The sequence below is a fragment of the Silene latifolia genome, chromosome 9 (genome assembly GCF_048544455.1).
Source record: "Silene latifolia isolate original U9 population chromosome 9, ASM4854445v1, whole genome shotgun sequence".
NCBI classification, from domain to species: domain Eukaryota; kingdom Viridiplantae; phylum Streptophyta; class Magnoliopsida; order Caryophyllales; family Caryophyllaceae; genus Silene; species Silene latifolia.
The window spans coordinates 8,401,303-8,427,434 of record NC_133534.1 but is presented as its reverse complement, the minus strand read 5'-3'; the positions used below and the strand labels follow the sequence as shown (position 1 = coordinate 8,427,434).

Below are 26,132 nucleotides of genomic sequence, written 5' to 3'. Positions count from 1 at the left end.
ATGTTCTAACGTCTAATGTTTGTGGGATTGAGTGGTCACATAAGATCCTAAATATATAAAATGGATTCATTGATATATACTCCGTATATATAATATAGTCCAAATCTATTTTGATCTCACGCGGGATTTACTTAAATTATTTTTCATCTAAGTTAAAATAAATTTGGAAACAAGGGTGATAATTTTGAGATGATATCAAGTGGAATGAAATGAAAATTGATCAAACTTTTACACGCGCTACCAATATTAACACTTAATAATTTTGACCTATTAATTGTCAATAATATTTATGTTCTATTGTTTGTTTCTCCTAACACTATAGTCTATAGAGCAATAACTTTTACACAAATATGGAAATAGATAGGTCATGTAATATAAGGACTAAGGAGATTACTCTAATAATCTAATGTTGTAATTTGGTTTTGTTGTCCAATAAGTCATTAAGATCATTACAAATTTACAATATCTGGGGTGGGGAGATTTGGGTCTTGGACTTATTGTCCGCTATACCTCTTTCTTTTAACCTAGTAGACAATAGCTCAATAGATCCAAAGTTCGAATCCCCCATACCCGATATTGTAATGTCACCCAGACTCATTTGACAAAAACAAAATTATGTAATAACCAAGAAAATCGTATACCATATATTCATAGTATACTTGTATTATTCATAGTACCGTATACTATTGTCGCAATATACGCCCGTAGCCTTGGAAACTCTAAATACAATGATAATTTGACAAAAAGATACTACTAATTAACATGAATGTCACTATTATTAATTCCCTCTATGATCCCATGCCAGCCTTTAGTCCATTTCTAAATTTCTAAATTTAGGAGGATACTAAATGAGAGTATGAGACATTTTAGGTATTCTTTGCGAAAGCAGAGAAGAAAAAAACAGAGGAGAATTCAAAACCTGAGTGAAAAAAAAAAAGAGAACTCCATGACGAAAACTAACAGAGAGTAAGCGAACGAAAACATAGAACAAAAAATATGAGTGAAAAAAAGAGCAGACTCAAACGACACGATAATGTCAAGCTATAATTTTCTCTTTTTTGTCAACTTCATTGCGTCCGTTGCCTTTTCGCCACCTTCACAAGACGATCGAGCTATACTACTCAAGATAAAGCAAGAGTGGAGAATTCAGCTCACATCTTGGAATACAACAAACTCCCTTTGCATGTGGGATGGAGTACATTGCGAGGATGGTGACTCGATAAGGGTGAACGGGTTGCTTCAAAACCAAGGACTGACAGGTACAGTTCCTCCATCCGTTTGTGAATTGAAGAGTTTAGAAACTCTCGATGTTAGCTACAACCGTATCAATGGACGTTTCCAAACCTTACTAAACTGTAGTAAACTTGCAACATTGAACCTTTCCCAAAACGAGGTATTCGGCGTCTTACCGGACGACATAAACAAATTTATTCCTAACCTTCAAATCCTTGACCTTTCCGGCAACAACTTTACCGGAAACATCTCGAGTTCGATAGCTGAACTTAAGGGTTTAGTTACCCTACATTTGGAGGGAAATCGACAATGATTAATCATAACATTTATCAAGATCATAATTTATAATGATGAAGCTTAATTCAAGATCAAAATTAACAATGATAAATAAAAAAAGTTCATTTAAATGATGAACCCTAATTGATTAATTGAATTTTTAAAAGAAATCGGTAAACCCTAATTGATTAAATTGAATTTATAATGATAACTCTAATTCAATTATCGAAAATCCTCATTATTAATTTGATGAACCCTAATTGATTAATCGAATTTTTGAAAGAAAATTATAAATTGATGAACCCTAATTTGGGGCGTAAAAGGGGAAACAAAAAAAAAATTGTTGCTACTGAGGTTCGAACACGGGACGTTTTAGACGTGGTATAATGTTTACAAAGTGACTCGTAACCAAGTAAGCAAGGGGTATCAGCACATGTATTAAGCAATTAAATTTTATTATATTATAGTTAAATTTATTGTAGGAAATATATTTTCGGTTAGCTTTAGTTTAGGAAAGATTTAGTGTATAATATCTTTTGCAATTTTAAAATTATTTTACAAAATTTCCATTTGACCAAATCTTTTCCATTTTAGATTATATTTTCAATATACTTTTAGATTTTCGGTTTATATTTTATTTTCTTAAATATTTTATGCAAATATTTAATTGATATTTTATTTTTGGAAGGAAAATTAGGAGAGAAAATATAGAGGGAGAAGTTGATTAGCAGTATGCTTGCACCCATGTAAATATTTGTTCATTTTCAAACCTAACACAACCTTCTCATCTCAATTACTTATACCCAATACAAATCTCTTAGAAATCATTCCATTTCATTTTTATTATAATTCACATGGCTAATCATGCTAATCAAATCCCTAACCTAACCCGTGAGCTTGCTATTGAGCGCAAAATGCATGTTACTGATAACATGGAAACCCGTTTTTTCATTAGGGCTATGTTAAACTTGGTTGATAATCCGAAAAAATAGAGAAAGCTATGTCCCTATCACCTTACGATTTAACAAATACTTGGTATATTTATGAGAAGGAATTTAATGCCAAATATGGAAGATTGCAACCCGAGGATAGCTTGAAGTGGCGTTAAGTTGGGGATCGTGAATATCTCCCGATGCCTCTTACCGACTTTTCAATTGTTTGGATTGAAGGTGTTGACCCTGTTGTCGTTCCTAGAACTCCTCCTTCTACGCATCCTGAATGGAGATCTAGGGGACGTTATGCATTGCATGGAAATACTATGAGACGCCTAGACTTCGGTGGCAACTAGTTGCTTAATTATTCGTACTATTAGTTGATTAAGGCATAAGTGTGTTAGCATAGATTAATTTTCATTTTCGATTATTTTAGATTTACTTTCCTACGTAATGGTTTTTTATTGTACTTTTTATTTATTGGAATAATGAATTTTAATATTAAATATTAACTAATTTTTGAAACAATAAAACGGTATTTAATATTTAATTCATGCTAATTCCTCCTATTTTTTGCTTAAATTAAGAGGAATTAGCATGAACTAAATATTAAATACCGTTTTACTGTTTCAAAAATTAGTTAATATTTAATATTAAAATTCACTATTCTAATAAATAAAAAGTACAATAAAAAAATCATTACACTACTACAAATTTAGGCAACTACAACGCCCCTTTAACAACGATTATTCACGAAAATCACAATAGACGTTGTAGAATGTATGGCGCGAATTTTACTAAAATAAATTACAACGGGTATGGTTATAAAAACCGTTGTTATTAGTTTTAACAACGGGTCACCCATGCACAACCGTTGTTAATAATTTGGCGCAAAATTGGCGCAAATTTAGTGAAAAGTAATCACAACGGTTATTTTTGAAACCCGTTGTTAAAACTTATTTAACAACGGGTGTTTTTTATAACCGTTGTCAAAACATATTTCACAACGGTTGTTGTTTAATAACCGTTGTCAATACCTTCCATACTATAAACCACACAAACACAAGTCTGCTGCAGCCACAAAACACAAACCTTAATACACAAACACAAACCCAAAGAAGAAAAAACACAAACACAAAACACACACTTTCTCATCGTCTCTTTCTCTCTTTCTCATCGTCGCTTTATCTTCTCGCCGTCACTGTTGATTTCATCCTCTCTTTACGTACGTTCTGTAATTATCAGGTTTGTTAATTATTTCATTTCCATCTTCATTTCCATGTATGTGTTTCTAATTATTTCATTTCCATCTTATTTGGCGTCCTTCAGTACGGATCGAGCATGTTTTAGCAGTTAGTTGAGATAATGCAATGTATTTATACTAATGTGTGGGTTGAGTTGTTTTTTAATTAATATATATGTTAGGAAGTTGTGCCATAATCAGATCTTGATGATGAATGATAGATCTATGGAGTTGAAAAAATGGAAGCAAATCAAACAAGCATAACTCAACACTTTCAAAATGATCATTTCATTTAATTTTAAACCAAATACATTACAAAATTATCGAAATCAAAAGATGTATAATAAGCAGGAACAACCCCGGTTAAGCGTAAAAAGCGCTTCTCAACCTGCCACCAATCACGCCACTCTGGTATACCGCTAACTTCCGGGTCATTGGCTTCATATTTTGCAATAACATATTGAATATATGCAAGGACACGACTTGCATGTGGAGATAAGGTTGGAAGAGTACAACTCAACATATCTCTGGTCATGACCAAGTTGCGAGTAACAGGCCGACTAGGGTATGAAGATGATGATGATGATGAGGCTTTGTTGACAAGCCGGATCGCTTCACGCCTTAATCCAATAATTCCGTTGATGTTCAAGGGATGCTTTGATTAATGGGTGTTGATCGGCGGGAAGCCCGGCGAGAACCTTACCATCATCTTCAATCGTTTGTGTAAGCCATTCTTCGTTGTTGATAAAATTAGGGTTCATTGCCATGTTGTTTCAATTAATGAATGTTAGTAAAGGATGCTTTAATATATGTTGGTAAAGGATGCTTTAATATATGTTAGGTAAAGGATGCTTTAATATTTATAGCTAGTAATATTTAATTTAATTTTTTTTTTATTTTTTAAGAACAAACAACAACGGTTATTTAAGAACAACCCGTTGTCTTTAGTTATAACAACGGTTTTGTATATTAAAACCCGTTGTTATAACTTTCCCCCCAAAATTGAGTCACACTTTACACAACGGGTTTTTATATTTAAAACCGTTGTTAATAGTTTTAACAACGGTTTCCGTAAGAAAACTAACCGTTGTTAAAACCTTCTACAACGGACGCTTTAACAACGACCGCTTTTTTATATAACAACGGTTTTTGACCGTTGTTATAGCCTGTATCTGTAGTAGTGTTACGTAGGAAAGTAAATCTAAACTAATCGAAAATGAAAACTAAGCTACGTTAACACACTTATGCCTTAATCAACTAATAGTACGAATAATTAAGCAACTAGTTGCCACCGAAGTCTAGGCGTCTCATAGTATTTTCTGCAATGCATAACGTCCCCTAGACCTCCATTCAAGATGCGTAGGAGGAGGAGTTTTAGGAACGACAACATGGTCAGCACCTTTAACCCGAACAATTGAAAAGTCGATAATAGACATCGGGAGATATTCACGATCCCCAACTTGACGCCACTTCAAGCTATCCTCGAGTAGCAATCTCCATTATTTGGCATTAAATTCCTCCTCAAAAATATACCAAGTATTTGTTAAATCGTAAGGTGATAGTGACATAGCTTTTTCTATTTTTTTCGGATCATCAACCAAGTTAAGCATAGCCCTAATGAAAAACCGGGTTTCCATGTTATCAGTAACATGCATTTTGGGCTCAATAGCAAGCTCACGGGTTAGGTTAGCGATTTGATTAGCATGATTAGCCATTTAAATTATAACTAGTTTTATGACCCGTGAATTTCACGGGATATTTTGTTTTTAGTGTAATGTTTTTAGTGTTTCTAGTAATTGAGACTTTATAAAATATCAAATCACATAGTAAGATTACCTCATGAATAATTCAAATCGTGTACTAAAAATACGGGCATTGACATATTAACATAAAGATCAAAGTTGATAAATTAAGGAGTGCTATTTTTTCAAAGGTAAAATGATGAAAGAAATCAACAAATACCAAAATAAAAAATACAGTTGAAAAAAAAAACTAAAAAACTATTACTCATTCACGTTGATGTCGTCAATCTTACACTTGGTTTTTAATATATAGTTTTTTAAGCAATCCTAATATTTTACTTCTCCATATAGTCTTCTTCCTCCAATGAATCGTCCATATAAAAAAGTAACTAAGTAATTAGTGTGAATTAACCAACAAAACAGTGGAATTTGTTTTATAAAATATTATCGTTATTAACTTAAATTTCCTCTTAAATAGAGAAAGAAAAGTATGTTAACCTTTGAATAGGTCAACATCACAAATCTTGGTAGACCCTAAATGAGAACAAAACAAATACATACGATGAAATTGAAAAATGTGATTAAAATTTCATACCAATGGAACTTGCACTAAAAAAGAAATAAATTAGTTAATAATCTAAAACTTTAATACATTTACCTTAATTAGAATATAATCATATGAAGATTAGTGACACATTTAGTTCTGCTAACAATAGGGATGAGAAAAATTTTGGTTTATAAATTTTGCTTTCCAACAAAAATATATAAACAATTGAGGATGCGTTTATGACTTTTGAGCATCATTTTTTCATTATTATCAAATTTAATATAAGTATAAATATGAATCAAGGTTCATGACTTTTGAGTTTTAAGCATCATTTTTTTCATTATTATGAAATTTAATATAAACATAAATAAGGAGTAATGAGAAATGGAATGTATAAGGTTTGCTTGATTACTAATAATTATAATTTTTTTTTTACAAAATCTACTTTATACAAGAGTGGTTTAAGATATTTTTGTTTGTAATTAAATATGACATATAGATTATGGTAGATAGTTTGGCTTGCCTTTTAATTAGATTTATAGATTTTTCTCAGTATTATGAAGTCTAATATAGACATAAATATGGTGTGAGCGAGGAGAAATAAAATGTGAAAAATTTGCTTTATTATTATTATTGTTATTATTATTATTATTATTATTATTATTTTTTACACAATCTACTTTGTATGAGAATGGTTTAAAAATTATATTTCGAAATTAAAATATGACATGCAGAATAATAATGGTAGATAGTATCGCTTGCTTTTTAATTATCTTATGGAATTAGAGTTAAATAAATAGGTAGATTAATAACCAAATTTATGAGAGGAAAATAAAGAGTTTATATTAGTTTTTTAGTGATTGCAACTACTAATTTTTAAATTTTTTTGGTACTTATAAGCATGTGACAATTTTGGAGATAATTAACTTTTTTATAATACAAAGTTTTGCGTTTTTATAATATTGTATAAAAATAAATAATTAAGTAATTAGTATTAACCTCTATAAAAATGCCATGTGAATTAAAATTAAATATTTTAAGTAGCCTTTTGATTATATTGTATAAATAGATTTTACCTCAGTTTCGTGCCTTTTGTATTTCTTCCCTCTTCAAATTACCCACGTGATGCTTTATCTTATCTGCATTCACATACATTTCACGATGCTTTAAAATTCATATAAAAAATATATTGACCAAAAGGTAAAACATCAACATGGCAAAAACTTCATAAACGAATCAACATTGTCACATGTAAATCATTGAAATTAAACCAAATAGAAAACATGAATTTAAATATAAATCAAAGGATTTATAAAACCAATAACACAACAAATTAAAATATACTTATTGGACATAACAACAACAATACTCAATAATAATACTCAATATACTCTCTATAATCAAATAAATAAATTAAACCATAAAATACAAACTACAACTTAGAAACTCATGGGCAAATGAGCAATAGATTTTAGATAAATATTGTGAATAGAAACTATCATAGGTATATCACACAACCATAGACTCCCATATTTTATTTTTATTTTTAATTTATTTTGTAGTATTATTAAATTAGATAATTGATTGCTGAGCAACTCAAGAGGTGAATTAAATTGGGGAAAATGTTAATGAAAATTATGGGTATTGAGTAGTATAAAGAAATATAATCAATTTATTAACATATTATATTACAAAAATTAATTAGACAAGAAGAAATTTTAATTAATTTAGTGAGTGTTAAGTATTATGAAGAGTTTTAATCAATTTATTAAAATGTTTAATTAAAAAATTAATTAAATAGGAAAAAGTGTTAATAAAAATGGTGGGTGCATGTTAAGTAATATGAAAAGTTTTGATTTATTGACATGTTTTATTACCAAAATTTCAATTAAAGTGTCAATTTTAATTATAAATTATGACATTTAATAACATGTTTTTATTACAAAAATTCAATTAAAATGTCAATATTGATCATAAATTATGAAAATTTGATGTAAATTTGTAAGGGTTACATTAATTAAATTAATTTATAGAAAAATAAATTAAATCTATAAAATAAGACAATTACGTGGCAATGAGTTTTGATGCTCACATTTACGTGGCATTTTTGGATCCTAGTGGCTTTGTCTACGTGGCGTTTATTAGTCATTTTATGGTAGCCTTTTAATTATATTTTATAGATTGAAAGGAAATGGAATGATTTCTAAGAGATTTGTATTGGGTATAAGTAATTGGGGATGAGAAGGTTGTGTTAGGTTTGAAAATGAACAAATATTTATATGGGTGCAAGCATACTGCTAATCAACTTCTCCCTCTATATTTTTTCTCCAAATTTTCCCTCCAAAAATAAAATATCAATTAAAATTTGCATAAAATATTTAAGAAAATAAAATATAAACCGAAAATCTGAAAGTATATTGAAAATATAATTTAAAATGGAAAAGATATGGTCAAATGGAAAGATTTTGTAAAATAATTTTTAAATTGTAAAAGATATTATACACTAAATCTTTCCTAAACTAAAACTAACCGAAAATATATTTCCTACAATAAATATAACTATAATATAATGAAATTTAATTTAGACGCGCTGATACCTCTTGCTTACTAGGTTACGAGTCACTTTGCAAACATTATACCACGTCTAAAACGTCCCGTGTTCGAACCTCAGTAGCAACAATTTTTTTTGTTTCCCCTTTTACGCCCAAAATTAGGGTTCATCAATTTATAATTTTCTTTCAAAAATTCAATTAAGCAATTAGGGTTCATCAATTTAATAATGAACGTTTTTGATAATTCAATTAGGGTTTACCAATTTCTTTCAAAAATTCGATTAATCAATTAGGGTTCATCAATTTAAATGAACGTTTTTGATTTATCACTGTCAATTTAGATTTTCAATCAGGCTTCATCATTTTCCATCAATTAGGGTTCATCAATTTATATCATGATCTTGATTAATCATTGTCAATTTTCATCTTGATTAATGTTATGATTGATTTTGATCACTATAATTAGGGTTCGTCTTTTAATCACTACTTATGATCTTGATTAAATTTTGATTGATCATTGTCGATTTTGATCTTCCATTAATAATGTGATTGAATTTCACAAATATAATTAGGGTTCGTTTTTTAATCACTACTTATGATCTTGATTAATGTTATGAATCATCATTGTCGATTTTGATCTTGATTAATTTTATGATTGATTTTGACAAATATAATTAGGGTTCGTCTTTTAATCAGTAATTATGATCTTGATTATTTTTTGATTGAGTTTAATCAAGTTTGATCAACCTTTGAAAAAAAATTAATATTGCAATTAATATAAAAAATAATTTAATTGAGTAATTAAAATTGAATAATTGAAATTAATAAAATATTAAACATTCCATAAATATCTTAACTACATGTAGTTAACAACTTAACCACTAATGCTAAAATACCATCCTAACCCTAAATTAACTAAGGTAGGCTAAATTGAGTTTGCCACGTGTCGCGTTGTGAGTGGTTGTGTATAAAAATTCCATACACATTGTGTATGCGTAGCCTTTTTGACAAAAGTCAGTGGACAAGCAACCATACAAAATTTAATCAAACTTACATAATTTTATGCTCAGTCCACAAAAGAATTAATCCATAAGAACCACCAAAAACCAATTACGTACGCATGTCAAACAATCATACGGCCATATTCTAATACCGAATCCGAATCCGTAACCGTAAACTCAATCTTGAATTATTACCACAGATTTGGCAGCATGTACCAAACTTAACCATCCGTAATAGTGGAATATCATATAAACACCAAAATTATAACATAATCATCCACACAACCTAACAATTGTTGCAAATTCATAATATAACTATAGATAAATCCAGACTTGACATGGGTAGCATGTGTTTCAATGAAACTAAGTAGCCAAAACCTAATATAAGTGCACCATTAATTAATGATTAAAATTACATGATGGAGCCGTTAGTCAAACATGCCATAACCGAATTCATGTACTTTGCAAATTAGCAAGTTTAGCCGACAATAGTTTTATAATGTTAAATTTTTAATAAGGGCTAAATAAAATAAAATCCTAATTAAATAGCCATGATTCACAAATTCACAAACTTTAAAACAAGTTTGTATACCAACTGTAAACCAAATTGTCTAATGAGTGTGTATAACAATAAACAACATGGCGGCGGCATAGAACATTTTTTTCTTCAAAAGTGAGACCGTATAAGAGTGCCAAATACTTAATAATCCAAACACATAATTTCATAACGGTGCATTAAAGAATTTGATGATGAATTTACATCGCAATCAAAGACATTAAACAAGAACAATATACGAAATATATCCGACCCAAATAATTTAATATGAAGGTGACTCTGATACCACTTGTTAGATTTAATCCGAATAGAAACCATAAACTTCATACTAAATTACTCGGTAAATACTAGATGCGGAAGCGTACCTGATTACATGACGAAAGGTTGGGATGAACCGCCTGAAAGAACGGTCTTCAATATTAGATCTTCTAGTAGACACACATACCACAGGGATATGAGATGCGAGGAGATTAGGTTATTGTGTGCTATCAATAACCATAACCCAGGTGACTTATATATAGTCTCCTTAGTCTAATGCACCCATCATGCATTAGAAACCTAATGGGTAATTGGGTTATTTGGGTATCTACACTTAGATAATAGACCGACCCATACTTTTTAAGACGTAAATACGCCCGTATTTAATACACCGTAGTGGATCACTTTATATTTGGCTAACCATAACTGATAGCGCATAAATACAATTATTACCGAATTAATAATTTGTCCACATATAAATTATTGTATTAGGTCTATATTTCTTATAGTTCGTGCTCAATTACCGTACTCCACCAATGCCACATGGTTTTAATGCCCGGCAAAATTAGGGGTTGTTTGGTTGCCTTCCAAATTCATGTGAATTGGAAATTCAAGTGCAAAAATGAGGTCTTGTTTGGTTACCCGATTCATGGAAAGTTGAAGTTCCTACGGAACTCCAATTCCTACATAATGTAGGAAGTCACTTACCTAACCCCCCTAGGTAAGTGAGACTTCCCACATGAATTGAGTTCCCATATCCCAACCAAACAACATTTTTTCAATTCACGTGAATTGAAAAATCATGTGAATTTTATTTCCTGGAAACTTCATCTTCCTATGGGCAACCAAACAAGCCCTTATTTTTTAACTAACAAAGATAGTTTTAGCTAAATGTCCTTTATTTTTGTTAAATAAATGGAAGGGCTAAGAGAGTCCTAACGCCATGTAACTACGTCGTTTTACAACTGTTAATGGAGAAAAAACTACAAATTTCTCAAATTAAAAGTTGTTACGAGTCGCAAAAATTGGTTTATAACTTATTTATACATATTTTCATATATTTAAATTTTATTTTATTTTATTGCCATCATTTTCTTGGAGTAGTTAACTTGTCGTTGAAACTATAAAATAACGTTAAAATGATTAACGGAGATGGTGATACATACGTAGTGGTGGATCTAGGGGGTTAGCATGGGCCTTCGCCCCCTGGCCGATGAGAATTTTGTAAATTTTAGCTAAATTTTTCGAAATTTTTCCCAGCGTACCTTATATATATAATCACTAATTCACTTTCCTAAACTTTTTCGCTTCCCTAAGTTAAAAGCGTGAGTCCACTACTGCACATACATAGTCTTTTTATCATGCACAAATTATACTAATTGATTAAATATGATAACGTCTTTATTTATACATATACGAGTATACTCTATTTTCGTGACAAGAGACCTCTAAAACAATAGTATAAAGATCTCAACGAAAAGAACCGTCTTCGTGCCAATATACAAGAGGAGCACAAAAACTGCATCTTAATCACTGGATCCGAAGCTAGTAAGCAAAAATTGACAAATCAACCCACCAAACTTACGTCTACGCTAATTACCTACTTTTTCCATCTCAATCATTAGTTTACCTTTTTATATTCTATGTAAAGAATATTTTAATCAAAGGTAAACAAATAATTGAGACAGAGAAATTATCTACTAATCTTTGCTAATATAAGCTTGAACTAATCATTTTTAAGAGTGTCATATTGAATGACAGAATCAAAATGATACGAGTCCATATAAACACTGATATATATTTCACTTTATATTTAACTTCGACAATCTAATACTTTATAATGACGACCGACCTATCTAACGTTAAGTCGACATTATAAAATTTAAGGTTGGTCCATGTTATTAGACGGGTTTTATGAATGAGACCGTCTTATATGTGAGCGATTTTCTCTTCTATCTCCAATTGGCCTTGGGGCTTCTTTCTGTCTTTTGTTATGGGGCTGCGTCCAAGGGTCCAAAAAATGATTGAATATCAAGTGGCAATAGCTACCCCAATCTCACCTTCACGGATCGGCATAAAACCTACTCTTTTCTGTCATCATTAAAAAAATAATTTGTCAGCATAATAATATTTAGTAAAATTGTAGATAATTAACTAATTGCATAAGTTTTTTTTTTCTAACGGTAGTAGTATAAAATTAGTCGGGTAAAGGAAAAGAACCGCTTTCAAATATCCAACTACTAAAATCACGATAAAAAGTCTTGTATAAAATGATTTCACATAAAATAAAGTAAACAAAAAAAAATAATAAATTAACATGTAATGTAATACGGTAACCACCCTACACAAATATTTTCTCCCGGTTCCAATTATTTGTTTACTTTTGATCAAAATTCTATAAAAGATATAAATAATGAAGGAGACGTAAATAATATCTCAATTTCGAGTACGTAATGCAACTAAGCAAGTTACAAACAAAAAAGAAATTAAGTTGAGCAGGAGATTGTTGAATATATGTATTGGAATTGTTAATGATTATCATGTTTGACGACAAACCCATGATTTTGTGGCAATTTTGTCATGCATGTACGAGTATTAGTATACGATTTTGACATACATACCGTTCCGTTATAAAAGTATGGTTCGTGCGTAACGTAAGACGGCTACATTTACTTGGACTCACTCAATTTTATGACATTTCAGCTCGATAGCATATCTATCAGATAGTTACATACTTGCATAAAATATTGAAAATCTAGCAAGAAGAAATATTATAGAATTGTAGGTAAATTTCATTCAGTGTATTTCAGTCGCTTAAATTACGGGTCATCAATTATTATTTCCGACGACAAATACATTTTACCCTGAAAATGACACGACCCGATCATTAATATAATGACTTGATGTAACACGCGTATCTAAAAAGATTTTTGTTATTTTGTACTCGTATATCGTCCATAGCAAATCTAAATATCTTACAAATTACGTGCCATATATGTTCATTACCAATTCTTTTATTTATTTACTACCCTAAATACTTGTACCTAAACTATAGCTAAAGCAATATATATTTTTCCTTTCGGACATTTTACAAAATATCATTATATATATTTTTTGCATGTTCCACCTGATACCGAATTAAGCATAGTATTCACGTATTTTTAGTCACAAGGGTAAATTTAACGCTAAGGTGATTGGACTTAAGTCGAACCTTTCATTATTAACTTGAAAGAGAAAGGCAAACGGAAAAGCTAAGGTTTTGAAACTAGAAAGGTCACTTCAATTTGTTCCACCTTAAGCGCATAAAATTGTCCTTTGCTCTTTTTTTTTTTTTTTTTTTTTTTGTCTTTATCAACTACAGTATACATAATACTTCTTTTATCCTTTTAATTTTGTTTCAGTCAATTATTTATCTTTCTATTTTGTTAATACTTTTGATCCACAATTTGATATCTACACTCAATTCGAACAACTTATCATTAAATAATTAGTATAATTGGTATTCTCCTCTTTTTTATTTCTGTGCCAAAATTAAACGTAAACAAATGAACGAGACCAAAGTAAACAAATTTAGTAGTACAATGTTTATTTTTGTGAAGTTTGTGGGATTTGACATAATATATGAGGTGTGCATGACATAAAAAAAACCTTAATTATTCCCATTTAGAAGCAATGTTTGGTGGAGCTAATAGTAAAGTGATTGAGTGGTGTTCACACTTTAATGGATTAGTAAGTTTCCACTACCTTGTCTTTTCCATTAGATAAGGATTATTTACAAGACGCCATTTTTTTAGGCTTCTTTTTTATCATGCGTTTATATTATTCAAAATCCGGATAATGAGTGCTCACAGGAAGTTGTCGGAAGAGCATATATACTTAGAAATTTAAACACGATTTTTCTAGCGTGTGTTCTAATTAAGGATCTAAGGATACATATTAATAACCTGTATTTTTGTGCGATATTTAAGTATAAACTCATTTTTACCATAATTAAGTAGATAAGGTGAATATCTTGTTAATCATTCCATAATTAGAAAAATCGTTGAAATTATTTTGTATAAGACTAAGTGAGACTCGTAATTAGTTATACACGAAATGTACTACATAAAATGTATCTCACCAGAATGTAAAATTTTCAATTCCGCCTTTAAGAAAGGAAAAAGATAAATGTTTAAGCAAGAGGGAATTGCCATTTATTTAATACGAAGGAAATGTACACATATAATACACCATGACAAAATAAAATAAAATATGATTTTCAAAATGGAGAAAAATATACTATGTAAAACGTAAGAAGAAACAATGACAGAGTTACTTTTGTGTCAGGCGATTTTACACTAATATAATATTCCGGCTAACACGGACAACTCTATTAGTAGGTAAAAGTAATTACTAAAAAGTTCATTTTACGATAAATTTATGTAAAACCGCCACACCAGTATTTGTGAACAATGAAAGTTGAAAGACCTTGAAATAAAGCAAAAATTGAAAAATGAAAAATGAAAAATTGTAAACTTTACGCACCTTGTCACCTGCTCGACTACGACCAAATGATTGAACAAAACAACTATCGCCGTTGACAATCTCTTTACCCTTCAAACTACTCTTTTCACGTTGAATCCCATGCACATAATCATTTCTTGAACCATTTTGAGATTCTTGACTCAATTTAGACGAATACATATTCATAATCTTCTCAACCATCTCATCTCTATCCTTACTCTGGCTCATTAACCTCTCGACTTCGGCCTTAGGGAGCCTCATTTTCACCCTGAGCCCCGCTGAGGCGTTCAGGCTACCATGGGACCCGTCATTTTCTATTCTGGTTGCAGGTCCCATGATAGACAGGTCTGACACAGACCTTCTTGAGAGTACTAGGCTCTCAAGGCGGTCTCTGGCAGACATTTGGATCCCAGACCGAACCCTTCTGGGGACTCTGTGCTGGTGATCCTGTGATAACTTGGGAAGTTCCACTAAGAAGTAGAGCCGTTTAGGCTCTAAATTCAAAAGCGAGTCAAGTGGTTTTGCTCGGATTCCATAGTGCTTTACAGCCTCGGAATCCAGCACCACATGACCCGGGTAATCCTTTACTACATCACCAACTTTTATTGGTGTCTTAAACTTGATTGTTTCACCATTTATTTTCATGATTTTTGTAGTTTTTTTGCCTCCTAGAGTGTTTCCCATTTTGTGAGGAAGAATAACAAAAAATGGAGAAAAAAAGTGTTGGAGTAGGAAGTTTATTTGGTTGAAGAGTGGGTGATTGTTTGAACTTAGAATGACTCCTTTATCTAAAAAGTTAGCAAGGATCAATTGGATTATAAGGGTGGATGCTCGATAGAGACGTGCATGTAAGAGAGGTAAGAGTCTCAATTGTCAAATTTAGAATACTAATGGTTTGAAAATTCACACTAGTGTTTGAAAAGCATAAACAAATTTGGGTTTCTTTCTCATTAAACTAGACTAAAAGTAGCTAGTGTTTCTAACTTTGTAAAATTTTTAATTTCATTTCACGAAATTAATAAGATTTTAATTAATAAAAAATGCAAGTCGAGAAAAGATGTTGAGTTAATTAGAAAATATTTTGATTGCATATGTATAAGTGTATAACTAGACCAGTTCGTCGGGTTGGCTCAAGCCTAACCCTGGAGCAAACCGGTTGCCTTTGTTATCTTTTATTTTGTTTTCTTTATCGACTTGGGTGGGTTAGGTCGAGAATGTGAGGCCTAGGCCGATTTCGAGGCGGGTTAGGTTGGACCACTGACGGGCTGGACAAACCGTGGGAATGATGAGTCACAAGGCTGGTCGGGTTAGGCAGGCTCGTTAATTTGGCTAGGTCTATGAATATAACAACAAATAAGAAAAAACTAACTATGAAATCAAAATTTTATATATAATCAACTTGAAAAGAAAAGAAAAAAGTTTAATTTACAAATAATTAGATGACTTTTGTATTACTCTCATTGTATACAAAATGATAGTCATCCATGATTGGTGCATTAATATGCTCTATATATTAACTTGCATGGTAATTGTTACCGACTTCCCAAGATTATGTTGGAAATTTGGACTTCAATTAGTTTAATGATCATGTGAATAGTTAGTCTAAACTCTAAACGTAAGAAAGATTAAGGAGGTTGAATGGTGAGCATGTGATTAGAAGTTATACCATTTCAACTTTTGAGTGCAACAACAAACCTGATGAGTACAAAACAAATATAAATCACAAATTACCGGTACTAGTTTGTTAATTGTTATGGCCGACGCAAAAGACTTGAAACTTTGAATATATACTTCATCATATATGGATTATGGAGTACTCTTATAGAATTATCAAGGATAAAAGGATGATGTAGGGACGATATTTGCGTACTTTTAGACTTAATTTCAGTTCATTTAACTTTATTTAATCTACTTTAATTAGTAGAGTTTAATGCAAATTATTTTAAGTTTGCTAAGTTCAATAAAATTAAATTTAAGTTAAGTTATACTCTCTCAATTCCGGTCATTTGTTTACCTTTGGTTTTGACACAGAGACCAAGAAAAGAGGAGGACAATTATTAAATGATAAGTGAACCAAATTGAGTCTGGAAGATCAAATTGTCCATCAAAGACATTCCTAAAATAGAAAGATAAACAATTGACTGAGACATCTCAAAATGAAATAGGTAAATAAATAACCGGGATGGAATGAGTAATAACTTGAGTTAATTTAATTTTAGTAAAGTTAAGTAAGTTTAGTTAAATAAGGTTATTTCAGTTTACTTAATTAACTATTATTCAATCATTTTATGCAATTTCAATCCAAAATAACAGTACAATATTTACTCAATTTATTAATTCCACACGATAAAACACAAGTTATACTACCTCAAGTTACTACTATCAAACACATGATATGAACCGTGTATATTTGGGTTTTTTCTCAAGCTCGTATTTCTAATCATATATTCTTGATAATGACCTGATCAGCCTGTACATAGCTCGCTCGGTCCCTTCAAACAGCACTATATTTATCTTTTACATATCCTTAACTACTTATTTCACATCATCACCAAACCCGTCATATGCAGTTCCACCGAAATTGTTTAGCTAACTTCAAACTAGTTATGCTAGTTTAACGATACCGACGGGTAAGTAGTTGTAATTGGAATAATTCACAATCACATTAGTTATGTGTTTGTTTTCTTTGTTAGGCAGGTAGAAAAGCAACATTTCGAGATCCAATTTTACAATTGTCTAATCAAACATCCGTAAAACGGTTAAATTAGCAACCTATTTAAATAGATAAAACAAAAATTTGTCGGTTTCTAACTGTTATAACAGATGCGATAAAAGATAAAGAGAAACGATAAAGAAAGTAACACACAAGATTTACATGGTTCATGGCAAAAGTGTGGAGAGTTTTATTGATAGTGAGAAGTTTACATATTTCAGATTCAGATAGTTATGATATGCATATTATGCATAATTGTTACGGTGTGGCTTATAGAGTTTATATATTACTCTCTAAGACCAGTACACAAAAGACCTGGAAGCCCAAAAGAGAAAATCCTAGCCCAATCAGATAACCGATACCGTCATAGTTGTTCGAAGCAGCAACTGATAAAGAATCAAGACACAAATCCAACACTAAGCATTTTATTTTTTATTCTATCTATTGTTTAACTCGATTCTTTTTTTATGACGAATATATCCGTCTTAATTCATAAAAATAGGGTCTGAGTTGGGACATGGTGAAGTTGTTTTCTTGCTTCCTACTCAACTCAAGTCTGACTACCACTATTGCATGTCCAACAACCATAGGCATGTTGGGTAGAGAAATCAGCACTAACTATTAATTAATGTCACATGTCAATACCTTTCTTTTAAGACTTATGATGAACGGGTCATATTTGATTTTTTAATTAATCAGTTTTTGTATGGTAATGCGCTAATTACGGAGTACTGAATAATAAAAAACAGAAAACATTAATTTCATATGGGGTCAGCTAACAAATTTATTAAACTTTGTCCCAGAAAACTCTATACGAATAAGAGTTTAAGAGCATCCACCATGAAGAGGATGGTGCATCCTCTTAACATCATCTCGTTGTTCAAGAAAATGAACGAATAAAAGTCTAACCTTTGTTCTTTTGGCCTGAAAAAAAGAAGTTGAATTGAACTTGATTAACTAGTGTTGAATTTAACTAAACTGAATCGAATGAAGCTGAGCTGAACTAAATAGAATTGAAATAAGAGTTAATTTAAATAAAGATGAACTGAACTGAATGGAATTGAGTTGAGCTGAACTTCACTAAACTAAATAAAGCTGAGATGAATTAAAATAAGCTAAAATTAAGTTAGAAAGAACCAGGCCTTCAAAGACAATAGAATAACTAAAGTTGATTGATGTAATTACCACCCTGTACAACAGTTTAGGCAGAAATAGGCTAAAAGTAAAACACTTGTGAAAAAAAAAAAAAACAAGCAAGACAATTGAATATTTTTTTTTTTTTTTGATGACGAGGAGGTTGGATCCTCCCCGGATACAGGACCCCACTCTGCTAGGCGCCTGTACCATGTGGACCTCGCAATTCCTCCTTAGGAGGCTTTGAGGTTACCCTGGAATTCCACTAGACTCACACATCTTGGGTGACAATTGAATATTTTTATTAGTGAATAGATGTTTCTCTAATTAATTTTTTAATGTGTGTTCTAGGGCCCTAGGGGTATATGTTAGAAGAAGCGATAAATAAAAGGTAAAAAAACAAGTTGAGAACATTTTTTGGAAGGAGTTCAACAATGTAAGTGGGGTTGATTAATGGGTGAAATTTAGTTTATCTATGAGCTATATCAAATATTTGTTTGAGGTAGCAGTACACAAGTTTAATACTCCCTGCATTCAACTCCATTTTACATGTTTGCTTTATTACGTTTGTCAACACAATTTTTATGCAGTAAATATCTTTAGCTACGTATTTACAAAAATTATAAAAGTTAGATATTTTTAATGTACTCTTAAAGACGAATTAAATAAAATCCTACATAAATATATTTTAACTTATGTATCGAGAGAAAATTAAAGTTGAATGTCTGCTTGTGAATAGTGTGCAAAAGAGAAACATGCAAAGTGGAAGTTGAATAGAGGGAATATATAACAGGTTCTTTTAATAACCATGTCTACCCTCTAGTATGGTTATATTTTGATTATTATAATATCATTCATTATTATATAAAGCAATCTTATATGGCCAACCGTTATTCCTTGAAATAAAGAGTCAATATATTCCTAATTTTTACTTGAATGTTTATTATAATCTTGTTTTCTTACACTATAATTTTGGACTTTTAGGCTTAATTTAACTTTAAAAAAAACAAGATCTCTTAAATTCATTAGATGATCCGGAACATGATGTGTACGTACAAAAAGAAAAAGTAGTCGCATTATTTGATTTAATTTCAATTTAAGAGTTTCAATAGTTTTCATGTTTATAACTTTACAAGTCCAAGCACACCAACTCTAAGACTTTTTACTAAAGAAAAGGAAATAAGAAAAAAAGATTTTTGGAAGAAGTCAGCATTATCATTGTCAATACTATTTAATCTCTATTACAACTTGTTCCTCGAGTTACCATTTGCAATAGGTGAAAGAATTTTTTAATTATGAAACGACTACATTAGATTGAATGAAGACTAATCGACGATGGAGTAAATACAATTGAAATTACAATCTATCTGCGTCCGATTACATCACTAAAACGGCCCAGATAACTAGCGCCGAAAAAAAAATCATAAACAAATACCGTTTTTTAATGTACAGTTGCGTTTCAAATGAAAATATATATGCTGAACATAAATTATAAAATAACGTATTCACGTAAATTTACCAAGTGCACATCTAAAGTAGCGATTGTTTTTTTTTTTGCAGTCCCAGCATTAATTTTTTTTTTTAAAATGAAAGAAACACGAGATGAACTAGCAGCAAATCAAATCAACGCCAAATATATAAGGTTTAGGAGACGATAAATGTCTGGAGGCAGTTTGAAGCATGTTTCGGCCATAGCATCCCGTGTTGGGATGCAACATAGGTCTTTATAACTTGACACTACCCTACAACAGGGCTCTTACTACGGCCGAGTTTCAGTTGACCGACTTAGTGAGGCAATAAATATCAGTCGGACTGCCTATCAGGCCTATATTGACCAAATTCATCGTGAACCAGCAGAATTCAGGCCGCGATGACCAATTTTGAGATCAATTCTCAATTCGAAATTATTTACTATGCAGAAACAGACATCAGCAATAAGTTTCTGTTATTTCAAAACTCCAATCTCATAGAGCACCTACCTTATGCAAGAGAAGCACAACCTCACAACACGCTTCAGCTTTTTGTCGTGGAAAAAGAAATTGAACGACCATCTGTGAAGAGAATGGAAATCATAGAACCAAAAATAAACATTTGCAGTAGCACAAATACGGTGTAAGGACTAACATTATATCTGCAGACTAACATTGCGCCTCTTTGTAGCTATAAATTTCACATTCTGAAAGCTTCACTGCCATAACACTTAACAGACATAACATAACTGGTACTGTAAAACTAAAACCGTAAATAGTTACCAACTTACAGCATGCTTACCACATCAAGAGCTTTGTAAAGGTCTTCGAGAAGGGAACTAACACCATAGAATTCTACCCATAACTAAAATAGAACAGGTCAAAATACATATTACAAAATCAGCCACTAACACAATCTTAAGTGAGATTCTAGTATGACCAGGTATCCTATTTCTATTGTTACTTTTGGCATGTCTGTATCCAACTGCATTACCTCAATCTCCGACTAAACAGAATTATAAAAACCACGTACATGAATAGTCAAATATTTGGCAAGCTGAAATGAGCAATATCAAGAAAGGGAGAAGTAGGTTCTCCCTTCCTTGCATGCTTGCTCGTCAAATGTCTTCAAAACGCTAACGAGGCAGGGCAGACGTATTCAAAGTCATTTATTTTCCAAGTTTTTCTTCTTAAAATTATTCACAAGCTCGGCACTATGTCTACCAATCAACTAAACGACTAAAACTAAGCAAGAAATTAGCAAACTATCTACCAGATCGGAGATGGAAATATTTCAGCGAAAGGCTCGACAAATTATTAAATACTCCCTCTATTTTTTTATATATGTCATTCTCACTCATATGAAATCTCTTTTCATAAGAATACTAATGGCGTAATTTTTATAATTTTTGGACTACTATATTTGTCGAGCCTTTCGCTGAAATTATAAAAATTTAACATTTCATGAACTCCTAATGTGTAGAAGACTGAAAGCAAACCATCAGGCACTTTTCCCTTCTCTTTCTGCTGCAGCAACATGAATCCAGAAAACTGTTTGGCTCTTTTTCGCATGTCTTTAATGATCTCATCGGACACAGTATAAATCTGCTTACGGAAACAGACTTCCAAATAATCAAACCATTCCCCTAGAGTCATCTTTTCCAAGTTAGGTGCCTGTACAGACTCTTGGCCGGTTTCTCTACCGTCGTAACTGGTATCTAATTCCTCAGGAAGCTCCCTGGTATCACATGCCCTCATTACCTGATCTTCGATCTGAAAACCTTTTTTCGACATGAAAACTACTCCCATTTTCAGGAACTCCCACCTCCAACATGTTACCATTCACTTTCCCTTCTAGTTCTGAGCCTCTAGCCTGTGCCTCGCCTATGTCTTCCAACTTATCATGCAGTGTTGTATTCTCCGTGGAATCCACACAAGGCTTCTCTGTTGCATACAAAGAGCTTTCCAACTGTAGTTCAACAACTTCCATATTCATCAAATTATCATTCATCACTAATTTCAACCCTAATTGAAGTTATTGTTCACCTCCAAAACGACAACGTTCTCCGGCCATCCTCTTCCTTGCAGTCTAGTACATCTACGATTATCCAATTCATCACTAATTTAAACCCTAATTAAAGTAATTTCCCCAATTTTAATCACATCACCATCATTAATTCAAGGGGGAAAGGGGTTTAAGCAGAGAAGAGTTCAAAATAGTACCGTTAGAAGAATCGAGATCACTGATGATGAACCATTACCCGAATCCGAATTGAAATCGATAGTGAAATGCTTGGAGGAAATACCCGGTTCTTAAATGGTGAAATCGTTGCCATGGACAACTCGGTCGAGTTGTTGAGTAACATCCAACACAAAGGTTAATGAGAAGTGTTACATGTATTAATTTAGTACATGTAACATTGTGTGATGTTAAATTAATATTAATTCATTTGTTTAACATTACTAATGAAATGGAAAAACATATGAATTTGTTTTTAATTCATGTGTTGGTAACGTGAAGTGATTTATGATGTAAAATCTAACGTCACTTCATATGATAGGCTATATAAAGGATTGAAATCCTTTTTTAAAATATATCTCACAACAAAATATCAAACAAGGTGACTTAGACAGTAAATAGCAAGTCGGGTTTGAGGTGAGAGAAGATAATCGGGTGTTTTTATACATAATTTATGAGGTTATTTAGGGTAATATTAGTGGCATTGACTAATATTCTTTGGAGGGCTAGAGGTTGTTATCTTATATTATTGTGGGTTTCGAATTTGGTATTTAATTCGAGACGGTTACGTTATCTTTGACTATATTATTATAGTGGATTCTAGTCTATTTGGCTAGTGGGTTTTACTTCCGGTTTGGAAGGTTTTGCCCTGGGTTTGACCCTAAAATATCGTCTCGTCTTATTATTGCTTACATTTATTTACTTTTACGGTTTACTTGTCGATTGGTTGCTTAGTTGCGCGTGGGAGATTGGCGCTTATTTCCTAACAAGGTATCGAGCCACTAGGCTCGGCCTGTGGTGGTCGGTTTAATTGGCAAGGATGTCAAATATGGGGTCTCTTTTGCATCCAAAATTTGACGGTAAAAGTAGTTTCACCCTTTGGCAAAGAAGGATGAAGGATCTCCTGGTTCATCATGGCTTGGCTAGAGCCTTGAAAGGAGTTGATGGTAAGCCGGAGAAGATGAGTGATGCCGACTGGGAAGAGGTTTGCACTAAGTGTGCAAGTACTATTAGGTTGTGCATCTCGGATTCAGTCATCAATTGTGTTCTTGATGATGACTCTCCATCGGTGATATGGGAAAAGTTGGAGAAGCTCTACATGGCGAAGAGTTTGACCAACAAGTTGCTTTTGAAGCGACGGTTATATCGGTTGAGGATGGACGAGGATGAAAATTTAATTGAACATGTGAATTTGTTCAATGGACTGTTAGACGAGTTGAAGAAGATCGAAGTGAAGCTTGAGGAGGAACATAAGGCGTTACTACTCCTCAATTCTCTCCCGGACACATATGAGACTTATGTGGATACTATTTTGTGCGGTAAAGACACCATCACGGTGGAGCAAGCACAAACAGCTTTATTGTCCTTTGATGCGAGGAAGAAGGACAAGGTCAGATACTGGAGCGACGATGACGGGTACGATTGCGATTGCTCGGGATGGGAGAGGTCGATCGTTTAACAGGGAGGATGGATCGATGCATGGCAGGTCTCGATCCAGGAACGCTTCTAGAAATAATGATGTGAAGTGTTTCAAGTGTGGTGACCTTGGGCATATTAGGCGGTTCTGTCCTAAGAAATGCGGGAATGAAGAAAACAAGGGCGACACCAACTTGGTTGCCGGCGAAGGAAGTAGTGGTTGTTTCCTTACCGGTGGTAGTGACATATTTGCGGTCACGGTTGTAAACGACGTGTGTTCCAAGGAAGAATGGATATTAGATTCTGGTTGTGTCAACCACATTTGCACCCGGAAGGACAGTTTTGAGGAGCTCCAAGAAGGCGTGGCTAGGAAATTGAGTTTGGCTGATAACTCAATAGTTGATGTCATAGGTATTGGAGTGGTGAAAATCAAAATGTCAAATGGGGTGGTGCACACTTTGGACAAGGTTGCCTATGTTCCAAAGGTGCGGCAGAATTTAATTTCACTTAGTCAACTAGACTCCGAGGGTTATGGATGTAAAGCTCATGGGGGAGTAATGAAAGTGACTAAGGGTTCTATGGTCCTCATGAAGGGGGAGCTACGTCGTGGTTTATACCGTCTGGATGCATATGCAGTAAAAACCTCACAGGATGGCTGGAAACGGAAAAAGCGTGCACGTGTTTCGTTCGTGGAAGTGGCGACGAAGGTAGATTGTTTTCAGGTTACAGACGGGCGCAAAGGTAAAATTCCTGCTGGTAGGAAGGTGGAGAGCAAGAGGTTTCTCTCCGGAGTCAAGTAACGTCATTGACTGGGTTTAGGCTGTACACGGTGCATTGGCCGTGATAATGAGTTAAGGTGAGGACCGAATATTAACTCGGGTGTGCAGCTGGTGATTTCAAAAGGCCAATGGTTGATTCCTCGGTGGTGATCTCTTGTGTTGGAGGGGGAGATTTGTTGAGTAACATCCAACACAAAGGTTAATGAGAAGTGTTACATGTATTAATTTAGTACATGTAACATTGTGTGATGTTAAATGAATATTAATTCATTTGTTTAACATTACGTAATGAAATGGAAAAACATATGAATTTGTTTTTAATTCATGTGTTGGTAACGTGAAGTGATTTATGATGTAAAATCTAACGTCACTTCACAATGGCTATATAAAGGATTGAAATCCTTTGGAAAATATATCTCACAACAAAATATCAAACAAGGTGACTTAGCTTGGTAAATAGCAAGTCGGGTTTGAGGGTGAGAGGCAGTATAACGGGTGTTTTTATACAATAATTTATGAGGTTACTCTAGGGGTAATATTAGTGGCATTGACTAATATTACTGGAGGGCTAGAGGCTGTTATCTTATATTATTGTGGGTTTCGAATTGGTATTTAATTCGAGACGGTTACGTTGTACTGGTACTATATTATTATAGTGGATTCTAGTCTATTTGGCTAGTGGGTTTTACTTCCGGTTTGGAAGGTTTTGCCCTGGGTTTGACCCTAAAATATCGTCTCGTCTTATTATTGCTTACATTTATTTACTTTTACGGTTTACTTGTCGATTGGTTGCTTCCGTTGCGCGTGGGAGATTGGCGCTTATTTCCCAACAGAGTTGAACAGGTGTACTGGAGTTGAATTCTAGGGTTTTGCGGCTTTTGCCAATACGCGAGCCCTTCTCGATTATAAGCTGCAGTGTCGCCATTGTTGAAGATGAAGAGAAACGGACTAAAGAACGTTGAAATTTGAATTACTCGCGTTATGTATGAGATGAGGATTTTTGAATTTAGATATTACCTCCATTTAAGGATGGCAATGAGTAGGGTCTGGGTAGGGTTCGCCTAGACCCGGACCCGACCCGAGATTTTCCCTTTGGACCCGTACCCGACCCAGACCCGCAACGGTCTAAAATTTGAGGACCCATACCCGGACCCTATGGGTAAGGGTAGGGTCTGGGTCTACCCGTGGGTCCGAGTTTCAGCCACTTTAGTAACAAGATTAACAGCTATAGGGTCTATAATATTAAAAAAAAATTCATACTACATTAACATTATAAGTTTATTAATCTGCCGTTAATGGCGGTTGCCGGTCGCCGGCTATTAAAGAGGTGGTTGCCAGTCGCGTATCAGTGCTGTGGTGGTGGTTTTCTTGTGTCAGTGGTGGAGTGGTGGTATTGTCAGAAGAGTTTGGTTGGGTTTTATCACTTTATGGAATGAGGGAAGAGAAAGAGACTTTAGTTGGGTTTCTATAGTCTTCCAGTATGAATTCAGAAAAGTTGTAATTTTGATTTTTTTTCTTTAATAAAGGGTCTAAGGGTCG

The 26,132-nt window shown here is 32.8% G+C and overlaps 2 protein-coding genes across 2 annotated transcripts in view; both read right to left on the bottom strand.

The window, feature by feature from the left end:
• Positions 1–12,058: 12,058 nt before the first annotated feature.
• LOC141598981 (uncharacterized protein At1g66480-like) lies at positions 12,059–15,682 on the bottom strand. The gene is made up of 2 exons (XM_074418835.1): positions 14,865–15,682; positions 12,059–12,431 (listed from the first exon to the last, which is right to left on the bottom strand). Exons 1-2 carry the CDS (start codon positions 15,525–15,527, stop codon positions 12,372–12,374), a joined length of 723 nt encoding a protein of 240 aa, XP_074274936.1. The 5' UTR covers positions 15,528–15,682; the 3' UTR covers positions 12,059–12,371.
• A 4,968-nt stretch (positions 15,683–20,650) lies between these two features.
• LOC141598980 (uncharacterized) overlaps positions 20,651–26,132 on the bottom strand; it is a 75,425-nt gene continuing 69,943 nt past the window's right edge. Inside the window, exon 10 of the mRNA XM_074418834.1 lies at positions 20,651–20,741. Within this exon, the coding sequence (XP_074274935.1) occupies positions 20,666–20,741 (76 nt within the window). The 3' untranslated portion in view covers positions 20,651–20,665. The remainder of the gene's footprint in view (positions 20,742–26,132) is intronic.